The following is a 26,478-nucleotide window of genomic DNA, read 5'->3' as shown; positions in this document are numbered from 1 at the left end:
ATTTATTTTTTGGCCGACCGGAGCTATTCAAATAACTTTGACCAGCCAGCGCTGACTTGCAGGTTTTTTGTGTTTTAGAGACCAGCGGGTGCATGCAGTCAACCAACTGGCAGCTTCATTGTCCATCGCTCTCGGCTGTCCAGAGTAGGAGGCATTACCTTGCCAGTCCCGCACTCGCAGACCTGCGGACCCCCCCCCCGCTCCAGCACACGCTTCCCATTACCAGGGAAACCCGTGCGAGAGGCAGGAACGCCGCAGGCTCTGAGAGCATGCAGGCTGGCTCGCGGGGCCCCGCGCTGAGTTTCGCTCGTGGTAGTCTGGATGAAGAGTAAAGCAGCGGCAGCAACGCTTCAGCACCCATTGCAATCGGACACTAGAGGCAGATGCCTGCAGTGCGCCCACGCCTCAAATCCTGGCCCGACCGTACGTAAGGAGCACCAGTTTTCAAAGCAGACTTGCAGGCCTTGTCCCCCCTATCCCCCCCAACTGCCAACTGTACCCGTACACACTCCCACCCGCTAAAACATCCGCACGGTCTTTTCATGGGAACCTATTCGCACGCTTCTTAAAATCCCAAACTCTGTGCGTGTGTCTGAAGCCCCTCCCCAGCTGCACCCCGGGAACACCTCTGCTCAGAGCGGGTAAACGTATGCGCCAACGTGCCAATACTGCGCGGGCGCAAGTTTATCCGCATAGCGGCCGGGCGACTTTGTGTAAAGACGTTTTTGCACGTAAAGCGCTGTTTTATCTGCAGGAGTTGAGTTAGGGTCATTTTCAATCTTGGCACAGCTTTCAAAAAATGCTCGCCCTGAGATTTTGGCTAAAATGTCCCTAACCTTTGGTTCCTGAAACCTTGCCCCCTCCTTTAAGTTGAAAGTCTGTAATCCATTTGCCTAGATTTAGGTAACCAATAGGGTCATTCACTAAAGCTTTATCACGTGCGTTGGGACCCTAATGCATGCGAAAAGGGACTTTTTTGCATGCAATTATAATGCTAATTAGGGGGCGGGGGAGGGAGGAGTCGGCGGTGTGTCTTCGCTGCCGGCGAAAACGTTACCAAGATTAGCGTTGGCAGTAGCACGCGAAAGCCAGCAGCGAAGACCTTGCGGTGGTGCGAAGGCTGCGGGCTTTCGCAGGCCCGCCCCCCCCGTTTTTGCCGGATTCATCTTTCAGCGATGAATAACGAATCCAGGCCTAAGTTTGATGATAAAATCCGTGCTAGGTGCCTAACGTTTTTCCCAAGCTAGAGCTCCACGCTTATGGTCGCCAACATTTTAAGGAGCTAAATTTTAGGCTTTCAACCCTAGTCCGTTTTCAAATCGGCCAATTTAAGCTCCTAACTGCCCAAGTCAGACACCTTAAACCCTTGGGAGGCTGGAGACAGATTCTGGGGACATAACTAGGAAGAGGAACCCATTAGCAGCATTGGCTCTCTCTCGGTGATTCCCCGCTTTAAGTTAGCGATCAGAGACCTGATGTTCTGAAACGCGGCTTTATGCGTGTAAATGGGTTTCTGAAATTGTCAGGGTGGGGGGTGGGTGGGGTTTATGCTCGTGAGAGTCCTTGCAGAAGGGGCTCCCTCCGCCCAGAATGAGGCGTTCCCGGGGCGGAGTTGCCTGCCGAGCAGCCGGCATAAAACGTGCGCACGTAGGCTGCCGTGGGACAGGGTCGTGCACCCGCTCGTGTTCAGAGCAGACTTAGCGCGCACCTGAGTCCTCTTTGAAAGCTCGGGCCGAAGTTTGCCTGCACTCTGTACGTGCAAGCGATAGCCCAGGCCATGGCTGAATCTGGAAATAGTCAGAGCTCCTTTTAATTTCTCTTTGTCTTGAAATCGTTGCGGATAGTCGAGGCGTTCTTGCTATTTTTTTTTTTTTTATGTCCAGGGTTTACTGAGCGGTTTCTGGGCCACTGTCAGAGCTCATTCCAGCACCATTTTGGGGGGTGGAGGTTGAACTTTCAAATCCGTTTGCAGGCAGTAAAACCCAGCTTTATGCCCGTAAATGTCTCTCTAGGAAATATGCCGGTCTTTGCATTCAGAAAGTGTAACTCGATTTTCGTGTGCATGCAAAAAAAAAAGAGGTTCTGGGAGGTTTAGATTTACACGCATTGTTTTCGATTTTCAAACGTGCATGCGTATATTCGCATGCGTGGGTCGCGCCGTGCCGGAAGTGGGTGCGACTTTGTGCGGGGGAGTCTGCGCCTGTATTTTACAAGGATTGCGAAAAGAGGAAGCATTGGCACACTTTGACTTTGCAACCAAAAATCCTCTCTCTCTGTTAATATGTAAATTCTTATAAATTAACCAAATTTTAAAAATGTACTGGAGACGGTATGAGAAGAGATGTGCAAAGATGCGCCTAGATTTAGGTAACCAATAGGGTCCACGCAATGGGCCGTCAGACAGCAGCGCCATCGCTTACCCAATCCCGGATGTTAAATACATTGGTTCCCAACTACTATTGTTTTAATCAAAAATCAATCAATTACAAATATTTCCACTTTATTTATCTTAAAGCAGTTTAAACCGGCTGTGAAGTCGCAGCTTATGCGCTCCCGACATTGGCCAATGTTTGGGCAAGACGTTGCCTGTTTCAGGGGTTACTAATGCTCCACATCCTAACAAGCAGACTCTCTGATTGGCAACAGCGCTCGGACGCAAGTCTGAGGACTGCTTGAGGCCCATTGCGTGGCGGGGGCGGGGAAGTAGATTGCATCTTTGCACATCTCTTCTGATACCGTTTCCAGTATATTTTTATTTTGGTTAATTTATAAGAATTTATGTGTTAACGTATAGAGAAACCACCTCTCTTTTCCTCTGGGATTTTTGTGCATTGATCAGAGAGGGCCCGCTATATATTATACTTTTACTTTGAAAATTTTTGGAACGTCAGTGGGTAAACGGTATCCACGGACTTTCCCCGTCTTTTGTAATTACTCTCTCCTCCCCCGCTCCCCCCCCCCCCCCCCCCCCCCCCCCCCCCCCCCCCCCCAGGGTCTGTGGCCCATTTTCTTCCAGATCATCGGAATCTAGAGACATGGTCCGACCCAGTGGTTTGGTATCGCCATGCAGGAGGACCCGCAGCTGGGCCTGGCTTTGCTGCGGAGGCCGTGCTCTCATCCCCTGGGAAAGGAGGAAGTCTCGTGCAACGGTGACACCTAAAGGCTTGGGTGCATGTTACCAGCTTCTGGGAGGAGCCGCAGTCCCTGACCCCTGGTCGGGGACCGTTGCTACAGTGGCTGGGCTAGATGGGCAGAGGGGGTTTAATCAAACGAGGAACAAAACGGTAGAGGCTGGTTCTGACCGAACCGAAAGCCCAAAAGAGCAAGAGGGAAAAACCGTAGGCTGTCTCCAAAAAAAAAACCCAAAAAACCTCTCAAGGCCTGGCGATCGGCTGGGACACTGCCGTATCATCAGCATATTCTCATCTGTTAGCAAGAGCTATCAATCTCGGAGCAGCAAGGATCCCAGCATTCAGAATGCTTTCAGAAAGAGTTTTCCCGAACGAAGGAGCAATTACAGGCGGTTTCATTCAGTCTGGAGCCCGAAGTGCTGCAGGAATACTGAATAGAGTGCAGCGTGCAAATGACTTATTCAGGCGTGGAAAAATGGCTCAGCTCGGTGTTCTGCAGCCGCCCCCCCCCCCCCCCCCCGGGAGTGTTGTCCGGCTGCCTTCCGCGCGCACTTTTTTTTTCGCTGAGAGAGCGCGATATGAACGCGGGGCTTTATATATAACACAAAGACAGATGCTGCTTTTCTGGCAGCGCGGCCGCCGGGAGGGCTGCAGGCAGCAATGGTGTTTAATTGAAAGACACGCAGGAGCCGGGCTGTCCGCTCGTCCGCGTGAGATGGCGACGGTGTGCTCTCGCCGCGGCGGCAGCAGCAGCAGCAGCTTCCATTTGTCTTGCCTGCTGGTTCCGGGTGCCCTTGCATCCTGCACTTCACGTCTGCCGAGGAAGCCGCCTAATTTTAGAAAGAAAGGTGAAAGTGAAAAAAGAGCTGGCACCCGCAGGCTGTGTTTTTCCAACATAATCTGTGCAGTAAAGGAAAATGTGCGCGCGTCTATTTCTGCCTTCCCTGAAGCGCCTCTTATTTCATAAGAGTGTTCATAAGTAGAAATTTATGAGGGAGGGCGTGAGAAAAGTCCTTTCATTCTTTTGCATATTAGGCCCCCTCGCTGGACTTCTGAGTTTTTCATGTGTTAAAGCAGTTTCTTCTTGCTGCTTTTGGCTACCTGCTCTCTCCAAATTAACCTCTCCTGGTCTATGGCCAGGGCTGGATTAAGACGCACGCTGAGGATCTGAGCTACGGCAATTTTGAGGTCCACAGCACTACCTAAAAAAAAAAAAATGTAAACCTTGAAATTTAGTAATTTTGTTTGTTTTTAGCGGCCCCTCGTGCTCCGAAACCTCCGGCTGCCGCCTGCCCCTAGCACTGGCTGCAGACATCCTTTAAAACTTGGCGGCCAGCACTTCCTGATTGCTGAGCTTGCGCCGTGGCAAGAGCAGCGGCCGGGGATGGTCGGGCATGCCAGCCCCCGCGAGATTTGAAAATGGTGGCGGTACTGGGCCCCTGGCAGAGCTCGTCCCACCAGCAGCCAAAGATGGTGGAAGATCCCATCCCAGACCCCCCCCCAACCCCAGGGCTGCTGACGGAGTCCATCCCGCCAGCGGATGAAGACTACACGAGAAATGCCTGGGGCTCCCGGCAGAGTCCATCCCGCCAGCAGCAAAGGCTGCAGGAGGAGGCCCTCTTACGGTGCTGGAGGAGCTCTCCCCACCATCCACCACTCACAAGTTATCCAGCTAAATGCCTTTTGAATATTGACCTCTATGTGTCTAAATCATAAATATTTTTTTAGTCATATGCCTGCTTAAAGGAGAGACAGCCTTAAGCTTTTTTCTGAAACTCGGGTAACCCACTTCATCCCTCGGCGCAGTAAGACGTTCCCTAGAGTAGACCCTGCCTAGGAGAAAAGCCTAGCGTGTGCCTCCTGTAACTTATAGTTGCACAAAGATGGTATGACAGGTTGCTTCTGCCCTGAAGGATGCAGGCACCGCATGGAAGTGAGCCAAATTTAATAATTTTGTGAGGCAGGCAGGATTCTCACCGGAAGAAATCTTATTAATTGCAGCGAGAATTGTAAAGTGTGCCGTTAAGCTGGAGAGGGAGCCCCTGGGAGTGATGCTCGGACTCGTTCCAGGAGCTGCGCTCACTCTTGTGGCCGCATTTTTTTAACTCATTCCGGAAGGCGCAGCAGGATCTCGGGGGGTCCCACCCCCCCCCTCCCCCAATACAAAACGCAGTAATGAAGCTTATTTAAAACCAAGGCTTTGCATGACTGTGCTCAAGCCAGGTTTATGTTTATTTTTATTCGATATCCTGCTTTTCAGCAGTCATCACAAAGCCGTCATCAGTACTGATACTTCAAACTCCTCACCAGCTTAGGTTTTCAAAATAGCAGATCTATCACGGCTTCAAGTTAGGCCTTTAATGTCAGCTTTGAATTTAACAAAACTCTTAGATTCCTTAGCCTCTGTTGTACTAAGTAATATCATCAAAAATCAAGGCAGATGAATTTTCCAATAGAGGAGTTCTGGCCACCCAAAAGTGTTTTTTTGTAAATTTAAGACCAATTTGTTCTCTAACGTGCAAGGGTTGGCCCTAAAAACCTGCGAAAACAGGACCAGCGGAAGGCTGCCATTTTGATTGGAAGGAAGAAAGAACTGTATATTGCCCGCATAGATGCAGCAAAGCACGGCTAGTGAAGCTAATATCGTTCAGACGATAAGGCAGAACGCCGTGCTGTGTCTTAATGCAATATTTTCCAAGAGGAGCACTCACCTCCCAGCCTTTGCTTCCTCCCAGACAGAAATAACGTAAAAAGCAGCTCAATTGGGATTTTATAACAGGCCGTGTGAAACGCTGCTGCTGTTTCTAGTTGCACGGGGGATACCTGGGGAACCTTTATCCACGCTGTGTTCCAAAGTATCCAAAAGCGCCTCTGTACCATGGGCCTTTCTACACCCAAACTGCTACATCTCCAGAATATTCTGTTCTTCCGAAAACATCTCCAACTGCTTCGGTACCCACTTTTCTAGATGTTTACTCAGGAAGGGCAAATTAGAGCTGGGACGATAATTTGTGGAATTCTTCTGAACGGGACTTATCAATCCCGATTATCGTCTCTGAGGAACACATCACTCCTCCAAGGGTTTATTTGCCATAGGTGATTTCTTTCGTCCCCTGAATTATCCGGAAAAGAAGTGGCTGCAGCTGGCAATGAGTGGGCTTTAGTTAATGTCTGCCTGTATACCACTTACAAAATAGTAACACATGTGTGTACTTCTGAATCCTACCCTGCAATACCTAAAAACTGCCCTTTCTTACCCCCTGTTCTCATTTATACGCGACACTGCGTGACTCCTGTGCATTGCTTTGAAAGATACCTCTATTAAGCACAGTTTTATAACAACCTGGAGGTCCTAGCACACACAAGTGCACGGGTAGCCCAGTTTCGTGTGTACTCTTTCCTGGACTGGGAAGGAGGTGTCCCAGAGGGTGAAGCTGGAACCTCCGCACGTGCGTTATGACTTTAAAAAAAATATATTGCTCGCGAGTTAACCTGCATCACTCGCGCCCCACGAAGAGCGGGTGTAACTTTGTGCGCGTTATTCCCTGCGCGTGCCGAGCCTCTTAACGTCTTTGGGGAAAATTCTGGGTCGAGTCTGCGCGTGCCAGGTAGGTGATGTGCATGCCTGGGGTTTCAGAGTAACTTGCCGGCAAAAAAACGCGGTTGTATGCACGCCAGTGCCTGCACTAAGGTAGCCCGGGGTTCGGGTTGTGTAAAGGCATACCGCCGTTGTGCGTGCCCTTGTACGCAAACTGCAGAGAGGAATACGGGGGAGGAGGGCAGAGTTGGGATTTACGGGCATATGTCTCGATTAAAAAAAAAAAAAAAAATATGAGTGTAAATTAACTCGCACAAGTGACGGCCTCCGAGGAGCAGTTTTTACTCGTGTGATGGACTGCGAGCGGTCACTTAGCCAGTTACTCAAATACTTTCCAAGCAAACTCGGGCTCGTAAGTAAAACGTACACGCAGGTTTTATTACTGTGCGCACTGTTATAAAATCACCCCCCACACACACACACACCCACCCACCCAAATGTCTCCTGGCTCATTTATGCAAAACTAATAACTGTTTCCAGAGGAGATCAAAGAAGTCGTTGCTGGCACAGCAGAGTCCTTGGGCGCGACGCAGCATTTCTCAGCTTTACAGTCTGTTCCTTTTCGGAGCGGGCGACTGCAGCGCAGTTCTCTTTTAAAAGAGTTTGGCTTTTTCCTGTGCCCTGTGTGCCATATCAACCAGTGACCCAGTGCAGTCAAAAGCGCCTTTACACAATCCGACAGGACCCTTCGCGAGCCCCGCCTTGTTTAAAGGTAGCTTATTTTGTCGTAGGCCTGAAATGGAGGGTAAAGGGTTGTTTTTTGGGGGGGTTTTTTCCTGCGCTGTAATTTGTGAGATCTTTCTCAGTGCTTGTGCTGTTGCTTTCAGGAAACGGACCCAGACTTTGATCACTGCGCAGTCTGCATCGAGAGTTACAAGCAGAATGATGTGGTCCGCGTCCTCCCGTGCAAGTGAGTCTGCTGCCTGCTTTCCTCTCTGTTTCGTTGTCTTCCGTTTTTTCATTTTGAAACCTCATTTATCCAGAACAGATGTTTCGCCTTTTTACTTTTTTTTTTTTCTTTTTTCTCGTTTTGGAGACCCGACTTGAGTTTTTCCAACCAAGGGGGCTAGAATTACAATACCGCGGGGATTGAGGACCCAATGCGTGCTTGCAAGCTCAAAGGCCTTCAAGCTGTGTGCGCTCAGATGCCGCCCACCTACAGAAAATGCATGCTTAGCAGGATACACGTTACTCAGACCCCACACACTCGCTGCGTAGAGCCTCTTGTCTCTTCTGGCTTCCTTCTTTCCACTCCTCATTCACCCACACACATGCTTTCTGTTTTTTTTTTGCTGAGATCTAGATATTTGCTTTAATCATTACTGTGGGAGTCCTTGTTTTCTCCAAATGCAGTAGCAACCTGGATTAATTACAGCTTGTCCTGTTTGGTGAAATGGTTGCTACATTAGAATGTGATTTTTAACAAGGCCAGAGAACAGAGACATATTTACTCAGTCACAGAGTGTGCAGCAGGTTACTTTGAGCTGTCAAACTGTTGTAGGGCTGTTGTGTAAGTAACTAAAAGTGAGTCATGGACAAGGGTGATGATGAGCCTCCCCCACAGAGCTTGTACCGGGAGGATGGAATGCTCGGTTTGAAAGGGAAACTCCTTGCAGAGTTTTCCTTTGAAAATTCCACCTGAATTGAAGCAGACTCGACTATGCCACGGAAATTAAGCGCACAGATTTGATTTTGCAATCTCCGTGCATGGTTTCCTTCCTCTGATCCAATTCCACCCCTTTTTCTCGATGGGTAAAAACACATGCGCTGGCAAAACAGGTGCAGAGTTTTACGTGCATATGAGTGGGGGAGGGGCAGTAATCAGACCGCATGAGGTAGACTTGGGTTTAGCAATGTAAAAAAATGTCTGATTATTGCCCCCTCCTAAGGGCATGCTTCAAAGCCATTTCTGTGCATAAAGCACAGTGTCACACATGGAAACGGACTGTCCGAGAATTGCCTCCCCTCTCTGCGTATAAAGGCGCATGCTTAGTGCAAGTATATGTGTAATTTTATACGCAGAGAGAGGAACTTTTTCCCTTTGAAAATTGGACGCAAAAGCTGTAGATAAAAACTACCCGCAGACCTTTCCACTTTTGCGTACCTTGTCCTCTATAGGACCTCCTTTTTCAAGATCTTTGCCAACCGAGGAGGCTTCAGCTGAAAACTTTGAGCCGGCGATTCGCGTGGTATAGCACAAGCCCCAGCCCTGCTTCAGAGATTCCTCGACTTGCAGCAGGAGGAGGGGAGCTTGGTTTTACTCTGCCGTTTTCCAACCCTGGTTAGAAGAGAATTTGACCGGAGAATGCGTTATGGATGGCGTGTCTCTGCTCTCTTGTATGGATGGCTGCTTTCCGCTCATACCTCTGTCTTTGTCGGCCGCGTTGAGGGCAGTTTGGAACAGCAGCAATGGGGAAACAGCAACGCATCATTCCCCTTTGAAATTCAGCAGCCGCAAAGTCCGTGCGCCAAAATCCCCTAGGTGCTTTGTACCTGCTTTTTTGTGTGGATGGCGGATGGGGGTGGAATTGCATGGACTGTTTTGGAAGATTTCAAGCAGGCTGTTTTACCAGTCTAACCTAAACTCGCCTCCAGGGAATGTCCTCTTTTTTTTGTGCTAAGAGCACACACCCTCTGAGTACCCCACGAGCAGAGGAAAGCAACTTCTAGCCCAGCTGTTTTACCCATGCAAAACAGCTTGCTCGAGAGATTTAGTGAGATGCCCTGCCGTCTTGCACCTTCTCGTCCCAAAGCCCCTGTATAAAGCAGCCGCACGTGGCAGGACTTGCAGCCATTATGAAATCACTCTGTGCGGGTCCTGTGAAGAGCTGCGCACGTGCAAGGTGACAAGAGCACGGAATCTGTGCCCTGGAATCCTGCAGCCGTCCCCGCTGCTTTCCTGGGAACCTGCCACAGTCCAGTCTTCAGCATCCAAATCATTGCCCTTCCCTCGCGAGAGGCCACGGCCCACCTCAGACTCTCTTTCCACCAGCCGGCAAGGAAGGCCCAGGCCAAAGAAATGCTGGAATCGTTTTTAAATCCTCCCTGTGATGTTCTGAACATCTGTTGCCAAACCCTTTATGCTCTTTAATGCAAAAATTCATTTCTGGCCTGTGTCCAGCCCTTCCTTTGCTTCTGGTAGTGGATAGATCAAGATGTGTGATATACACTTATATAGTCTCTCATGTCAGCATTCAGATACATTTTCAGTTTCTTCAATTTTCTTATGTACTACTGCAGCTTATAAAGGACCTTCTTAGCTTAAGTTAAGGCAAGTGCAGTATTTTAATTTTTATATACAAAATTAAAAAAAATACAAAAAAGCGATATTGTATGGGACTGGTGATTATACATTCTTACCAGCATAGTAAAGTGAAGATTAGCAATACCTAAGGCTAGTTGTGTGAAGATCCTTTATATGCCGCAGTAGTTTATACACGTGCATGAAAATAGAAGATATTGAAAATGTATTTTGAATGTTGCTATGAGAAGTTATTGAAGCATTGCATTCAATTGAGACTTTATTTAATATGGTAATACTTTTATGTAGTGTCATTAGGGTTGGAATGAAATAGCAAGGTTAGTCTCTAGCATTCTCTAAAGAGCTCCGTTTTCTGACTCCTACGGTTTTCTTGCCCTTGAGTTTGCATCGTAGGGGGATGCTGCAGCTTCCGAACATAATGTCGGAAAGGAGACACTTTCATGACTTAGCATCATTTTGCAGCTAGCAGAAGCTGTGGGAATGCTAGGACACCTAACCAAAATGCGAGCTGAGAAACGTTTGAATATTTAGGGATTTACGACAAATTTTTCTTTAAAAAAAAAAAGAATTTCAGGACTATTGTGTAATGAAGTAGTTCAATATTGTATAATATTGCAATGTTATTCACGGAGGGGTTTGTTCTAGAGTCATCTGCATGCAAAGGAAGGCAGTCTGAACATTGAGCAGCCCAGCTTGCAAACCCTCCCTCCCCCCCCTGGTGCTTAGTAACTTTTACCTCATTTTCAGAGGGAAATTTTCCCTTTGAAAACTGCACCCACTTTTTGTGTAGGTGCAACTTCAATGGGAAAATTATGCACAGAGGACATAATTTTCTAAAGGATTTATGCACATCAATGGGCCTTTTGGAAATTGCTACTTTTAATGCAAAATACTGTGCAAAATACAAACTCCATAGGGCTGACTTGTCCAAAGGTTTTGCTTGCATAAATGCACTTTACACCCGAAAATGTGCTTTTGAAAATTGCTATGAGATATGCTACTTTTAAATGCGTAACACCTTTGAAAATTACTTCCTAAAAGGGTAATTTTCAAAAGGATTTACATGCTTAAAACTGGATTTTGCAAGTATAAATGCACTTTACACTTGTAAGTGGGCTTTTGAAAATTGCTACCATATATGCCAGTGAATTGTCAGTAGATTTTATATGTATAAATGCAATTTAAGTGTATAAGTGAGCTTTTGAAAATTGCTATGATAGTATTACATTTACATGCCTTTGAAAATTTATCTCCATAGATTTGAAAATCCAATATATGCTCTTTTCCTCTCCTTTCCTCCCCTCCCCTCCCCACCCCAAATCTCCTCACTGTGTGGCTAAACGTGGCACTTGCAGTGGATGCTTTTACTCATATTGAGGGAGGGTGGTTTCTCAGAAAGTCGATTTACCCGGGGAAACAGCTTGAAAATTGCCCCCTCACTATTTTTGGATAATGACATTGCCTGGACTCTCCTTAGCCCTAACACATCCTTGCCTCTTATTTTATTTTCTGAGTCTTGTTTGCCTGTATTGTCCTAGTGAGTGAGAGTGTAGATCGCCGTACTCGTTTATCAGGCCAAATCTGGAGTGGATGTAAATGATTCCGGCCATTAGAAGGTTTCTGATTTCATGGAAATGCTTTAAACCCAGCAAATTTCTTTCTTTCTTCTTGTGGATAGTTTTTTTTTTCTTTTTGCGATCAGTTATCAGTAATAGGATTGTGGCTTAATACCTAAGGATAATAAATCAGTGTAAGGATAGCTGTCCAGAAAATGCATTTGTCCCAAAGGAAGCAGGCTTTTTTACTTGAGAAGTTTCAGCAGGTTTAGGAAAGTGCAAACAAAGATGTTGAAACATATTTAATAGCAGGAACCAGCGAAAAGAACCGAGCGCCGCAAGCTGAGCCAAAGGCATGATGTCAGCCATTCTTCTGGGAACCCCTGGTCACTGCATGCATGGTAATGAACTGCTTGTTTACCTTACATTAGCACAATTCAGGTTCTTGTCTAGGGAGCAGGACCCAGTTTAATCTTATTAAAAAAAAAATGCATTTTAAAATGCAGTTAAAAATAGTACAGTCTGTTTTGGGGGTAGATCTACTTTATGGGATCTACCCAGGTGCTTGTGACCTAGACTGGCCCCTATCAGAGGCAGAATTCTGGGCTCAATGGACCCCAGCCTGACCCAGCATGGCATGTTATGTTCTTAAGATATTAATAGTAAAGGATTGTGATGCCTCATAACAGTAGAAAAAGGCTTAAAAGCACGGAACAGCTCAGCAGTTTTCTCTTGCTCCTTCTGGGCTTCCAACTCACTCGGAGCCAGCCTCCGTTGGGCTACAGCCCCATGAGCCTTCATTCATTAATGACTGCGGATGTTTCCCCCCCCCCCCCCCCCTAATCAGTCCCAGTCCTCAACCAGGAGTCATACACCAGGGCGTCTTCTGGAATCCTGTAGTCATGGACTCTTAAATTCTAAATCTGGCCACTAGGTATCAGTGTTGCACAATGACTGGAATGCCTTCCCCCACCATCCCCCACCCCCCTCAGGGCTGTGAGTGCTGCCTCAGTAGCATCTCCAGCTCCAAATTAGCCAGGGAGCAGACCAGGTCAGGAAATGGAGCCCAACTCGAACTATTTCTTTGAGGATTATACAGTTTCTCCTGCTCATTCTTTTACAGGGAAATCTTTTATTTCTTCTATCAGCTTTATATTTTTGTATTTTGCATAGTATAGGAGAAAACATTTCTCTCTCTAGGTGCTGCACTGCATGCAGCCTGCTTCTTAGGGGTTTCCATGTCCGTTTTTGTCTGCACTTTTCTATTTCTAATTCTGTGTTTAATGAGAGACTCTGTTCATGCTCTGCATAAATGACCCAGGGGAGGTATTCTGCTAGCTTATAGGTTTTGGGTAGGGATTTCTAGCCACCCAACTGTAGATCCCTACACAGCTATCCTGGTTTCTGGAGTCAGTTGTGAGATTTGCAATGTTGCCTTTTCATAGGTAGGATTATTTTCTATTTGAATTCTGAGCAAGTAAGGCTGTTTTGGCACTGCAGGTTGGCTACTTAGATGTTGCATGTGTGTTTTGCCTTTTTTTTGTGTGTTACTTGATAAAATGCTTGATAGTGGAGGGAGACTGTGTCACTGAGGTGACATCAGAATTTTAAGATTCTGTATGGCGAGTAGTAAATGGAAATATGCAGAGTGTTTGTTACAAAGTTGGGGGTTGTGTTAGAATGAAGAGAGAGAGGATGTGAAGACACTTCGATGTGACGCTTAGGGGTAACTGGCTCCCATGCACAATGGATGCGCTCAAGTCATATGAATCTGCTCTGCTTACATGAATAGAAAACAGTATCATTGAATATATGAGATAATATTGCTTTATATATAGGGGTGAATGTTAAAAGGCATGGGTATCTGGGCCACACGTGAGCAACACATTTTAAAATCTGCAAATTATGCACTTACATATGCGGGTGCAAGTTAAAGAAAAAGGGGTGGAGTTAGGGCATGAAGGAGACGTCCCGGGGAGGGTCTGAAAGCTACATACGTACATCTGTATTTTAATTCTGGCTGCCACAGCTGCATATATTTACTGCTGATTCTGATGAAGTGTAGTTCTGCAGAAATTTCTTTTAAGGCCTAAGATGACAGGGCGAGAGGGCTGGGCGAACTAGGGGGAAAGCAGGCTGAAGAACCAAAGGGGTCTGGATGACCTCGAGATAGACTAGGCAGACTGGTAGACTAATTGGTAAAACTGGAAATGTCCTTCACACAAACCTGTTTTAAAATCCGCTTATCTGCACGTGTTAAAGCCATCAAAGTCCTAAGGAAGATAGATGCACAAAGTACATTAGCTCAAGCAACGGCTTAAAATTAGTGGCATACATATGCGCGGTTGGCATATTTTAAATCACATGTGTAAGGTTGCGCCCTTGATTTAAAATTCCAGCGTATGTCCGCTTGCATTTTCATAGGTGGACAGCCACACACTTTTTAAAGTTACCCTCTACGTAAAGAAAATTATAGCTAGCCATAATAAAGCTTAGAGACACAGCAAAAGAAATAATTACAGTTACATCTAAAAACTGCTTTTGCTTAGACACAGCAGAGAAGCAGTGATAGTTAAAATGCTGGATAGTGCCTTGCTGAGAGAGAAAGTTACACTTGCAGTATGTGAAGCTTTACCTAGATAAGCTGAAGAAAAATGACACCGTACTAGTAAGCAACGATGCAACTGTGTGTGTAAGTGCCTTCTAGCATATAGCTCCTGGGCCCCTTTGCCTAAGCCCTGCAGACTAGAGATAAGAAAATGCTTTGAACCATCAAATCAAAATAGTATAAAACTTCTTTTAACAGAAAACTGAATGTGTGTGAAAGCTATTCCAAAACTTTATCTTTCTGTCCCGTAAGTAATTTATGGTTGATTTTGAGGTATGTTTCAAATCGTTGTCTTGCTGATATAACCACCCTCTCTTCAGCTTCAATTTCTTCGCTGATTGTGGGACAGTGGCTTCTAGCATATGTTCCAAAAAAGGTTCAGGCTTATCATGGTTTTGTTTTGCAAGCTTTAGGCAATGTCTTTTTGGATGGGATCGTAGAAAAGGTTTTCATCTAACAACTCTGCCATGCAAAATAGTGTTATGTGAGCAATGCTGTTCTGTGGACAATTACCCAGTGTCTACTAAATGTTTTAGCAGGTTTTTGCAATGTTCTGTAGGTTCTTTTTTTGCAGATTGGACAACTTTTCAGGCAGTTTAGGCTTTTGCATGAGTAAAGCCTAGACAGGCTGTCATGTAACAATCATTCAGGGTTTAACCCTGTGAACACCCAGAGAGTTCTGCCAAGCGCTGCCCAGGTCTGCCTGTACCTTCGCACATGCCCCCTATACTGGTAACTTCTCACCCGCTAGCTGGGTTCCTGGTTGCCTCTGGGCAAATCCTGCCCGCAAATTATCCCCTGTTGGCAGGGTCACTGAAACCTCACACAACTCAGGGATCACACAGTTTGCAGAAATGCATCTACAGACCAAATACAGAAAATACTGGGATCGTTAATCAGTCCAGGACAGATGGCGCTAACAAACAAAACAGTTTATTAATAAATAACAGGAACAGTGAATGGATAAACTATTTAACTTGTAACCAGTAACAGAAAATATAGTAAATGCTAAGCAGACATTTCACTGTACTTATCAGTGCCTGGGGAGGTCATGAAAGAGCTGTCCACAGCCTTGGCAACACAGATCCTGTCTGTCTGCACTCCCAGACCAGAGTGCAAGTAACTTCAGGGCTAGTTACCTGTGAGCTGTGCCTGAAGAACCAGTCGCACAAAGTACTTGCAATAGCTTTTTGATCAATGATGCTGCAGGATATTACAGTTTGAACCACCGTGCTGTAAAGGTCAAATACCACCTGCAGGCCAGCTGAAAAGAAATGAGCTCGCTCTCAGGAAAATGGAAGTTCTAGGGCAAAACTAGAAATCACAATGGACATAAAACCTTTTATCGCCATGCAGGCTAAGGTAAGCAGCCCTCCACCCCCCCACCCCCCCCCCCCCAAGACCTGTGTTTGTAAGCAGAACTTCAGTCTGACAGAATGGCAGCCAATTTCCTACAGAATAAAAATTTCCTGGCAACCATATCTGTCCACACACAGAAACCATTTCAAGGACATTTGGCAGTGACTTGATGGAGATTTTACACTCACCTGCAGAAACACCTAATCAGCACAGAAATAATAAGCGAACCATCCACCATGAGCAGCCCAAGACCAGAGAAGGCCTCAGACAGAGATGGACAAGTCTCCCCTCCCCTCCCCCCAGCCCCAACCTAAAAGACAGCCAGCTACTGAAAAAGGGTTTCTGTGGAGGAACTGGGGATAAATAATTGCAAAAAGAGAGAACCTAGAATGTGCATGTTCAGAGGCCCTCAGTGGAACTCCATCCCGTCTGTGTGCAAAGGATGATAAGAAAGTGGCAGCCCAGACAGTAACAGTGTTCAACCAAGAAAGAGGAGGAGGAGGAGAAGCACAGCTGCATTGCAGACCAGTTTGGTTTTCCTGAAACCACAACAATCTGTTCCTCGGGGAGAGGGAGGGTCCAGGCTACTTAGGCGAGAGGATTCCCTTATTCCTTGGGCTTGTCAGGCGTAGGCATGTTTTCCGTAACCACTGGGTCTGTGCATTGGAATAGTTAGTTTTGGTTTACGTTGTTGTATTACCTGCGTGCTTGGCTCTTCTAAACAAAAGTTTATTAAATTAAAATATTTTTTAAAAAAATATGTTCTAGATATGACTAGCGCAGAAGCTGAGAAGGCAGCACTGTGCCACTGCCATTTGGAGAGGCTGGGCTCCGATTCCCAGCCCGGGCCTTCCACTCGTTGGGTTTGCCAGGCCTGGGGATGCTTGCAAGGTCACAGTAGTCGTGCACTTGCGTCACCTAGTGGCCAGTTTTAACATGCATGATCGCAAGGTTCTGGATAGAACCCTTGTACATGGCCTCTGGCCAGGAACTGTCAATGCAATGATTGGATGAATTAATCCCCATTCTTATGTATTGTACATGTCGAACCCCTAGTCATTAAACTACAGAGAGATCTGAATATTCTTTGGATTTTGCCAGGAAACCAGGCCCCAAAGACCCTTTTATTCGCGGATGATATGCTCATGTTACCAGAAGCTAGGCAAACTCTACCTATGGTGCTGTGGTTTTATGTTTTTTTGTTTTGTTTTTGTTTTTTGGTTTTTTTTAAGTTTTTCAGATTTGAAATTGAATCATAAGTTAATGTGTAGCTCTTGATGTGTAGCTCTTGATGTGCGTGCTATATTGAGCACTCATTGGCCTCAATTTCCGCTCAGTTGAGCTGGTGATGTATTAAATATTTAGGCATCTTTATACACAGCCGCAAAAATTTTATGCTGCAAATGTTAGGCCGATTATCCGAGAACTTACAGTGGGAGCTCAGAGCTGTATGAGTTTCAGTTTCTCTACAAGGACAGATAGCCTTATTCTGAAACTTTTGTGTCTTTCAGATGGTGCCATTTGTTTTATTGACAAAAGGTATTAGACTCCTTCAGTCTCTTTGCAGTAAGTTTCTGTGGGATAGGAAACGTGCTAGAATCAATGCCCAGTTTTGTAAAGATAAGTTGGATAGGATACAGGGGAGGGCCTTACAAAGGGGTTCCACGTGATGTTACCCCCACCCCCCCCCCCCCCCATTCTGAAAGACAAATAGGGTGGGATTGTTTTGGGATTGTAGCATCCACGAAGGTGAATTGGGTTGCGGGCCTAATGTTCCCCTCTGGATGTCTGCCCTCTTGAGGGGGGGGGTATTAAAGGTAATTACTGCGTTGGTTAATCTTTTCATTGGAGGTGGGGTATATCCAACTCAGTTTAAGGAAGACCTTATTCACCCTATTTTGAAAGACAGTAAATTACCTATTATTGACTCCACTAGTCATTGTCCAATTTCTGTTCTCCCCTCGTTATGTAAAGTACTGGAGAAGATGGTATTATTTCAAGTAGTTCAGTATTTGGATGACACCGGCATGCTTCACTTGAATCAGTGTGGTTTTCGTAGGGGCCAGAGGATGGAAACGGTGTTGGTTTCAGTAGCAGATTACATCTTGAGGGAGTTAGACCAGAGATGGATGGTAATCTTGGTGTTGTTGGATGTATCCTCCGCCTTTAATTCGGTTTCCCATTTTATATTATTGCAGAGGTTGGATGAGGTGGGTATTGGGGGGGGGGGGAGGGTTGTGGCTCACTGGTTTGCCTATTTTTTTGGAGGGGCGCTTGCAGTAAGTTCGGGTGAACTTTCAATGTTCTTCCTGGGAGCCAGTGTCTTCTGGGGCTCCCCAGGGGGGTCCTCCCTTTTATCTCTGTTTGCAAGCTTTTACATGCTTTTTAAATGCTATGCTGGCAATATCCATTTATAGTGTTTCCTGTGCTGAGTTCACTTTCAGGTCATGGTATTTCGGGAAGTAAAATCTTGGTTCTTACAGAGTGGTCTTCTCTTCATCGTCTCTAAGACAGAGGTTCTTTGTGTTTGTTGGGTTGTTATAGAGAATTGTCCAGTAAAATTCTTTGGATGGTTTTGAGCTACCAGTGGCTTCTTCCATCCGGGATTTGGGAGTGCAAGTGGACCCTGCCCTTAATTTTCAGGGCCAGTTACAATGTGTCATAAGGACTGGCTTTTTTAAGTTGCAGCAACTTAAGTTTATTTTAGAGGATAGGGGACTTTAGATTACCAAATAAAAACCTGGATTAGTAATCTTTGGATTATTGTAATGTCCTTTATATTGGACTACTGGGCACTACTTGTTTGTGTTTGTTTTATTTTTTGTTTTAGACTTTTTTATATTCTGCTTTTCAGCTCTTCAAAGTGGATTACATTCAGGTACTGTAGGTATTTCCCTATCCTCAGAGGATTTACAATCTAAGTTTGTACCTGAGGCAATGAAGGTTAAAGTGACTTGCCCAAGGTCACAAGGAGCATCTCCCCGGTTCATAGCCCACTGGTCTAACCATTAGGCTGCTCCTCCACTCGTGAGCTTTCCAGTTAGTGCTTAATGCTGCAGCACGGCTTTTAACTGGTTGCCTATTGAGAGATGACATTTCACCAGTTTTGAGGGCACTCCATTGGCTTCCTGTGAAACAGACGATAAAATGTCTTTGATTTTTTTCAGGCTGTACAGGGTGATGGGCCTGCTTATTTGAAGGAGCTAGTTTCATGACATTGTCCAGCTTGTTCTTTGAGGTCGGCTGGGTTATTTTTTGCTGTCTGTCCTGGGGGGGCTAGAACTGTAAGGTTAGAGAAACCAGGAACTGGGCATTTTCCTGGATTAGCCCCTTTTTATGGAATGGTCTCCCAGTCGAGATTTGACAGACTGAGGATTATAAACTTTTCCGCAAGCAAGTTGGAAGGCGTTACTGTTCCGGGAAGCCTTTGAGGTGCCAAAAACTGTTTTAAATTGCTTTTTAAGTTTCTGTGTCTTGTTTTTATGTCTTGTTAGTCTGATTGGTTATATTTATGATTATTTTGTTAATCCGCCCTGAGTGGTTGTGCTGGCAATGGGCGGAAAATAAATAACTGTAAATAAAATATTGGAGCACAAAGATATGGTTAAAAGTTATTTAGAATGGGGTTTCTTGCTTATTATTTAGCATGACATGGAAATCTAGACGTTTGTCCAAGAGGTTTGAGACATTGGGAATTAACATTCTGGGAGATTTTCTACTTAACGCCATTCAGATGCAGGTTTTTCAATATCGAATTGATAAACTTCATTTTGGATAGAGATACTAATTTGCTTAGATGTTATATTCATTTGGTCCTGACACCAGGAGGCCAGTGTTTATACATCGGTTATTTCAGAACCTAATTACATTATATATTAAAAAAAGAAAAAAACGGGGTCACTTGCCTACTTGTTTAAATTTCTAATTAGCGCTAAGTCTTATTCTTTATTAACAGTGCTGACTTCTATTTGGCAGAGGGATTTAGAGTTACCAGTACAGGTATCTTATTTAAAGCATTGCAGTTCTTTAGTTTACCAGGGAACTTGAGAATGCAGTTCAGAACTGTTCAGAAGACTATTCTTTCTCCATGAAGGGCATACAAAGTGAAAATTATAGCATCCAGCCAGTGTTTGGATTGCAGGGAGCTTAATACTCTACTTTCCCCCCTGTGTCTTTGGAATTGTTCGGAAATACTTAAATTCTGGGGAGCTGTGGCCGCTCTCCCGAACAAACCAGAAAGAGATCCAGATCTTTCGTATTGTAGGCCGTGTCCCAGAAGGCACATTTTTGTGGGTAGATTTCATAAGCTCTTTTTATGGTAAAGTTTCTTCAGTGGTTAAGAAATGTATCTTTTGTTAAGTGGCTAGATAAATCTGCTCCAGCTAACTTTGTTATGGAAATCTAATTTGTTGGAAATGATTATTTTTGGAGTTTCGCACTGGTCTCTTTAAAAATCTAAATCAAAGACGAGAAGAGTTTACGTCAGTATGGAAACCTTTTATTCTTCGTTTGCCCGGAGATGTACAAAACAAAAGACCGGTTTGCTGATATTGCTGTTGACATAGATCCCTCTATAATTACGTGGATCCATGGTATCCCCATTTTTAAACCCTTGTCTAAGGGAGGTTAAATAGTTCTGTTAGTGCGTCCCAGACTTGTACACTGCTGCATTTGAGCGTGTGCTTAGCATCCTGTCTGGTTTGCATGCCTTTCCGAGCTGGCGTGTCAGGAGGCCTTTCTTTGATTTCTTGTAGGCTTATAGGGAGCATCTGATGGTGTTGGGAAATCTTTCGTATTCCGTGTTTCCATCGAATAGCACAAAGGCGGCCCCGTTTTCATTCCCGCATTGCACCAGGTGCGAACAAAAGTACGCTGGATTTTATAAGATACTCGCGTATCTTATAAAATCCGGGGTCGGCGCGCACAAGGGGGTGCACATTTGTGCAACCTGCGCGCCGAGCCCGGCGCGCACTGCCTGTTCCCTCCAAGGCCGCTCTGAAATCGGAGCGGCCTCGGAGGGAACTTTCTTTCTACCCACCCCCCCCCCCCCCCCGGCCCTATCTAAACCCCTCCCTACCTTTTGTTGGCAGATTTACGCCTGCGGAAAGCAAACGTAAATCTGCGCGCGCCAGCAAGCTGCTGGCGCGCCATCACCTGACCCGGGGGCTGGTCCGGAGGCCTCGACCACGCCCCTGGGCCGGTGCCACGCCCCCTCCCCGCCCCTTTTACGAAGCCCTGGGACTTACGCACGTCCCGGGGCTGTGCGCGTGCCCGCGGCCTATGCAAAATAGGTGTGCCGGCGCGCGAGGGCCCTGCGCGCGTAAATCCAGCCGGATTTACGCGCGCAGGGCATTTAAAATCCGGCCCACTGCGTTACCTTCTCGCCAGTGCATTTTAATGCTGTTTACTGTGCGTTAACATGTTGACCCAGCTCCAGTAAATGAACCCCCTTTAGACAGAGGACTACCCAGTGTACCTGAATATAACTCGCCTTGAGCTTGGATTTTAAATGGTGAATCGATAAATCAAAAATACAAGTTTTATGGATGTTGCACTGGGTATAGCTATTTGCTTCAGTCTGTTGATTATATGTAGCAACAGATTTAAGAATTTCTTCCCATTTGAGTTAATTGCATAGATGTTGGTTTGCTTTTCTCAGACACTGCTTTTAAGGTGTCTTGTCCTCAGACAGGTGCTGGTTCCCAGGTTGGAAACGAAATCTATTTGTTTTCTTGCATATACTGTACATGTAAGTCCTCCTGCAGAATGAATTTTCCTTATGCTTGCAAGGTAGCAATTTCAGATTATATGGTTGTAAAATATTCAGGATCAAACTAGGGAGAATCTGCAGGCGGGTTTACAGAGTGCTCGGAGGCAGGGCTTTGCCTCACATCTGCAGAGAATAGTTTGCTGCACAAACGTGCTTTGCCTTTCTTTGTGGCCGTACTCAGTGGCATAACCACAGGTAGGCCTGGGTGGTCTGATGCCCACCCAATTTGGACCCAGGCTCGCCCAACCGAAAGAGGCGAAGAGGAGCACCAGAGCTGCATGGCAAACCCAGGAAGGTGGTGGCCGCCAGCGGAGCCTAACTAGCTGATGACTGCGTGTGCATGAGAATGGGAGCTTGGGGGAGGGGGGTAAGAGTTAGAGCTTGTGTTGTGTGTGTGTGTGTGTGTGTGTGTGTGTGTGTGGAGAATGGGGGGAGAGATCATGTGAGAATGAGAGCTTGTGTGTGTGTGGAGAATGGGGGGAGAGATCATGTGAGAATGAGAGCTTGTGTGTGTGTGGGAGTCTGTGAGAGAAAGCGTGTGTGTGTAGAGAATGGGGGGGAGAGATCATGTGAGAATGAGAGCTTGTGTGTGTGTGGGAGTCTGTGAGAGAAAGCATGTGTGTGTAGAGAATGGGGGGGAGAGATCATGTGAGAATGAGAGCTTGTGTGTGTGTGTGTGTGTATGTGAGGGAGTCTGTGAGAGAAAGCGTGTGTGTGTGAGGGAGGAAGGGAAGAAGATAGAAGAGAGACACACCGAAAAGAAATTAGGAAATAAGGGAAAAAAGGAAAAAAAGATATTGTGACCAACTGATTATAAAAATACAAAGATCAGACAGCAAAGGTTAAAAAAAAATTAATTTTGAGCTTTTAGCAATTGGAATCTGCCATTTTTGGGAATGTGCATTTCTTATATTTTTGTATTTTGCTCTTTCTTCAGTATTCCACTGTTCAAAGTCTTGTTTCTTAGGCTTCTGTTTTGATTTTGGCTGCTTGTTTCTGTTTCTAATTTGTAGTCTCTTATTTCTATATTAGGTAAGGGTCGGTCTCTGTTTTGCCTGTGTGCGTGAGACTGAAGTGCAGTATTGCTGCTTGCATGTAGTTTCTCTGTAGCAGTCCATCCTATTCTGTTACTCCAGTAGGTGATATATTAATGTTGTAGGGCCTAGTGTAGTATTTGCATTGCTGCTTTTTCATATGGTTGCTGTTATTTGAGTCCTGAGTCAGTGCTGTGACTGTATGGTACGGCAAGGTTCTAGATGTCTTTCTTTGCAGGAGTTTGTGTCACTTCACAAAATGTTTAGCAGTGGAGGGATATTTTTTGCTAAGGTGACACCAGAATTAGAATATCTTTTTCATGTTGCTTGTAATATGAATTGTCCTAGCTCTGCTCTGCACCTGTTTTTATGATTGATGCTATTTTATTGACATTATGATGATTTCTGGCTTTCTGCAAAGAGGATTCATGAAAGAATGCATAGATTTTTGTTTTATTACATGATTGATTGGATCTATTTGTTTTTCTTTGCTTTTTACATGATATACTTGTGCATTTATAAACTGCAATAAATATAAAATTAATACAAATTAATAAGGAATTTTTAATGCTGGTAAGTGCTTGAAATAATTGATGCATAATGGCTGTTGCAAACTACTTAGACAGCCATTGTAGGGTGCAGTATATGGCATTATTTATCGATAAGAATACAACTAATAGGTCTCAGACCTGCATGCCTACAGCCCACCCATGTTAATCTTGTGCCCACCCAAAAACTCAGTTCTGGCTATGCCACTAGCTGTAATATTTTCTTTTAACACCTCTCTGTGATCATATTCTCATCCCCTCCCCCTCCCCAGTTTTCTCTCTGTATGACAGGAAGTAAAAGCCTGTTTGAAGCCTGCAGGGCACTGTGAGGGTTCACCTACCCCAGTTTCCTGTAACATGACCATGTCACAGATTATCGCACTGTCAGTGAAATCAAGGCTAAGGAGTCGAACCTGGAATGTTCCAGCTGGCAACAGAGAATGGTTTCATCGTATTGGTGCTATACCTGCATACACTAAAGCATAACAATACAGCGAGAAGGGGGGAAAAAAAAGCGCCTAGGCTGTGAAATACAAGCTTTTCTTATACATGCAATGTTAATAGTAGGGAAGAGTATAGAGGTTTAGGGATGAATTGGCTGCATAATAATTTACAGCAATTTCTGCTTCTGTTCCATGAGAATTCTCCCACACAGGCTATTCAGCGTCGCTTTTATGTCATAGAAACAGAATGAGGCGGTGGATAAGGACTTCAGGGTTCATCTTCCGTGCCTGTTGCAGTGCCGTAGACCCCCCCCCCCCCCCCCCCCAGCTGATATTTGGCTTTTCCATCACTTCTTCTTAGGCAGGAATCCTCTGCTTGTCCCAGGCCTTCTTGAATTCTGTTTCTGTTTCGGTCTCTCCCAACCTCCCTCGTTCATTTCACGGTCTCCCTAGTCCATGCCATGTCCACCTGTTCTTCTTCCTGTAATGGGTCATTGCTAGATCGCTGGTGTGTCCTGTGAGGTGGAGGTTGTGCTGTGGTTCTGTTTTGCTGCTGAGTTGCTTCTTACCCATTTTTATATGGGGGGATAACATTCCCTGTTTGGATTTAGATGGATTGTGACCCAGTGTTGCATCTTTGAGTGATTTTGCTAATATTCCAACACACACACACGCACCTCCCTTCATGGCCCATGCACTGAAAAGCATTTGGTCATTCATGGCGGTTGATGTCCTGGTGATGGTCGGTCTGTATCTTAGGTGCCTTGAGAGCACAACCGTGGTTGAGGGCTATTGCGCAATCCTCTTCCTCTCCCTTGTTGGTAATCGACCAGAGACCATTATCTTTGCTGACGTGAATCGGTGCATTGCAAGGAATACTGAATCTTTTGTTGCTGGGAAGCATTTTTCCGGTTGGTTTAATTTGTTTATTCCCCTGCGGTGGTGATTTATTTTAGGCTTCTGAATCTAGGATTTAGCACACCTAGTTCTGCTCTTTCATTCATTTATTTGCTTTTCAGCGCCTTCTGTTCTGGGAGTAGGTGCTTCCCATGCAGGTGTCTGCCGTTTGACTCCATTGCAAGTAATACATCACCTTCTGGGCTCTACCTGTGACTGTCTGAATTTCTTGTGGTAACTGCTACCCAGCAGTACCGGCCTGTTCCCGGTGACTGACTTATCTGCTCTTGGTAGGGTTTGTTTGCGGCCTATATTCAGATACAGTCTGGACAGCAGAGTTCGCTGGATAAACTTATCTAACGAACTTTGAGGTTAGTTAGATAAGTCTAACGGCATTATTGCCGTTAGACTTATAGATAATGCAACGGCATTATTGAATATAGCTGGCTATCTTAGTTAGCCAGCTGACTTTAGGACACCTCTTTGACCCGTCCAGAGTTAGCCAACTAAGGGCCAGATTCATTAAGGCTTTTCTCCCATTTTGGGTCTATGGGAAAAACCCCTTAGTGAAACAGGTACTAAATGAGCTAGCTGACTTTCAGGCCGATGCTATACGGCTCAAACGGTGGTTGGATGCGCGTCTTGGATGCACATCCATAACCCCCGATGCAAAACGGGGGTTACCGCATCCAAAACGCAAATGCATATTGATGAGGCTGTTATCTATTCCCTCCGATGCCAAAAAAAAAAAATGTCTGCCCAACATTCACATTTTTACTCGCCAAAATTAACGCCATGCAATAAACAAATTAGGGGGTCGGCATCGGTTTTCATAACTGCAGCCAGCCGGTTATGAAAACCGACGCCGAGCATATCGGCGTTGGTCTTCAAAGTGGCCGGGGGGGGGCGGGGTGTTCGGGGGTTTGTTTGTTTTTTAACTTTTAAAAAAAAGTACAGAAAAGAAGTTGGTTTTTTTCTGCTTTTCTGTACTTATTTTCAATGCGCTCAGCTATTAACGCCTGCTCCAGGCAGGCGTTAATAGCTGAGCGATAAATGTGCGTCTGAGACGGACATTTATTTTTTTGCATTTGGAGTGAATGAGTAATAGCCTCTTTCACTTGCACGTGATGAGCGCTATCTCATTCACTCCGCGTCGGACGCGCGTTAAATAGGCGCTAATCCCCCTATTGTATTAGGGGGTGGATTAGCGCCTGTTTAACACGGCGCGTCAGAGTGAGGGTTATACAGTGCGCTCAGCTGTCTTGTTGCATCTCTGAGTACGCTTTGCTGCTCTTGAGATCTTTTTCGGTGTTTTATTTGCTGGAGTTAGATCACTGACTTGTGCTTATAGTTCATGTATGATTGATTTGTGTTCGTTGTTCCTTTTCACAATTTCATTTGGTACATTTATAGTCCCACGACGCTGTTTCTGTTCCTCTGGTTTGTTGAATTCAGCGGATTCTATCTGTGGGGAAGCCGAGCAACCCCTCAGAGTTTTGTTTTTTTTTTGCTTTTGGGTAATGTTTCTGCTGAGGTTCAACCTTGCCTGCTTTCTACTCTTTCTGGGTGGATGTTTTCGTATCATGAGTCAGGTTACCGGGGTTGGTGGTTGTTGTTGTTACCTTGCTTCGGTTGCCGTTTTCGTCCCCTGGGCAAAGGCAGTTTGCTGTAAAGGTTTGATTTGCTTCCCCAGCCTGTAGCAGTTTTGAATTATGGCCCAGATTGGCTTCACTTCCTTGAATCATCACTATATTAAAGTGAGCTATATGGTTATCGTGTTTATAGGGTTATCGGTGCCCTCGTCACTGCGTCTGCTGTGGCTTTCTGAATATTGGTAAAGAACGCATCCGGAAAACCTTGTACCAGGCTTCCGTATCCCTCCATAGAGAACATGGGATTGACGAGCACCAAACCGGAGTGCTCTGCCGTTAGCAGCTTTGGTTACTTCTCTGTCGGGGTTAAAATCTTTTTTTTATCTTGACACTTTTTGCAGTCTCCAGGATACTTGATCTCCTAGCTTTTCTCCCCTTTTTTTGAAGAATATTAAGGGGGTCAGGACCATTCCATTTCTTGCTAGCGTTCAGTGAGTCTTGATGGCCCTCGCGAGCGGCCTCAGCTGGGAGCTCTTTCCTCCTGATGCTTCCTTGGGATTTTCCTGTCTTTTTGTTCTTCAGAGGTGCCGACTCGGCAGAGGGGTTGCCAGAAAGCCTTGGGGAGCACAGCAGAGGGAGGTCCTTCTAAAACTCTTTCAGTGCCAGTTTGCTTTCGGCAG

The 26,478-nt window shown here is 45.6% G+C and overlaps 1 protein-coding gene across 2 annotated transcripts in view; it reads left to right on the top strand.

The window, feature by feature from the left end:
* The window catches only part of RNF130 (ring finger protein 130), a 164,415-nt gene that overhangs the window by 93,920 nt on the left and 44,017 nt on the right, over positions 1–26,478 (top strand). For both annotated transcript variants that reach the window (XM_029583971.1, XM_029583970.1), the window contains exon 5: positions 7,557–7,639. In XM_029583971.1, coding sequence (XP_029439831.1) covers positions 7,557–7,639 — 83 coding nt within the window. The remainder of the gene's footprint in view (positions 1–7,556; positions 7,640–26,478) is intronic.

The sequence above is a fragment of the Rhinatrema bivittatum genome, chromosome 18 (genome assembly GCF_901001135.1).
Source record: "Rhinatrema bivittatum chromosome 18, aRhiBiv1.1, whole genome shotgun sequence".
Taxonomy (NCBI): Eukaryota; Metazoa; Chordata; class Amphibia; order Gymnophiona; family Rhinatrematidae; genus Rhinatrema; species Rhinatrema bivittatum.
The sequence above is the reverse complement of the archived record's forward strand: the minus strand, read 5'-3'. Positions and strand labels throughout refer to the sequence as shown.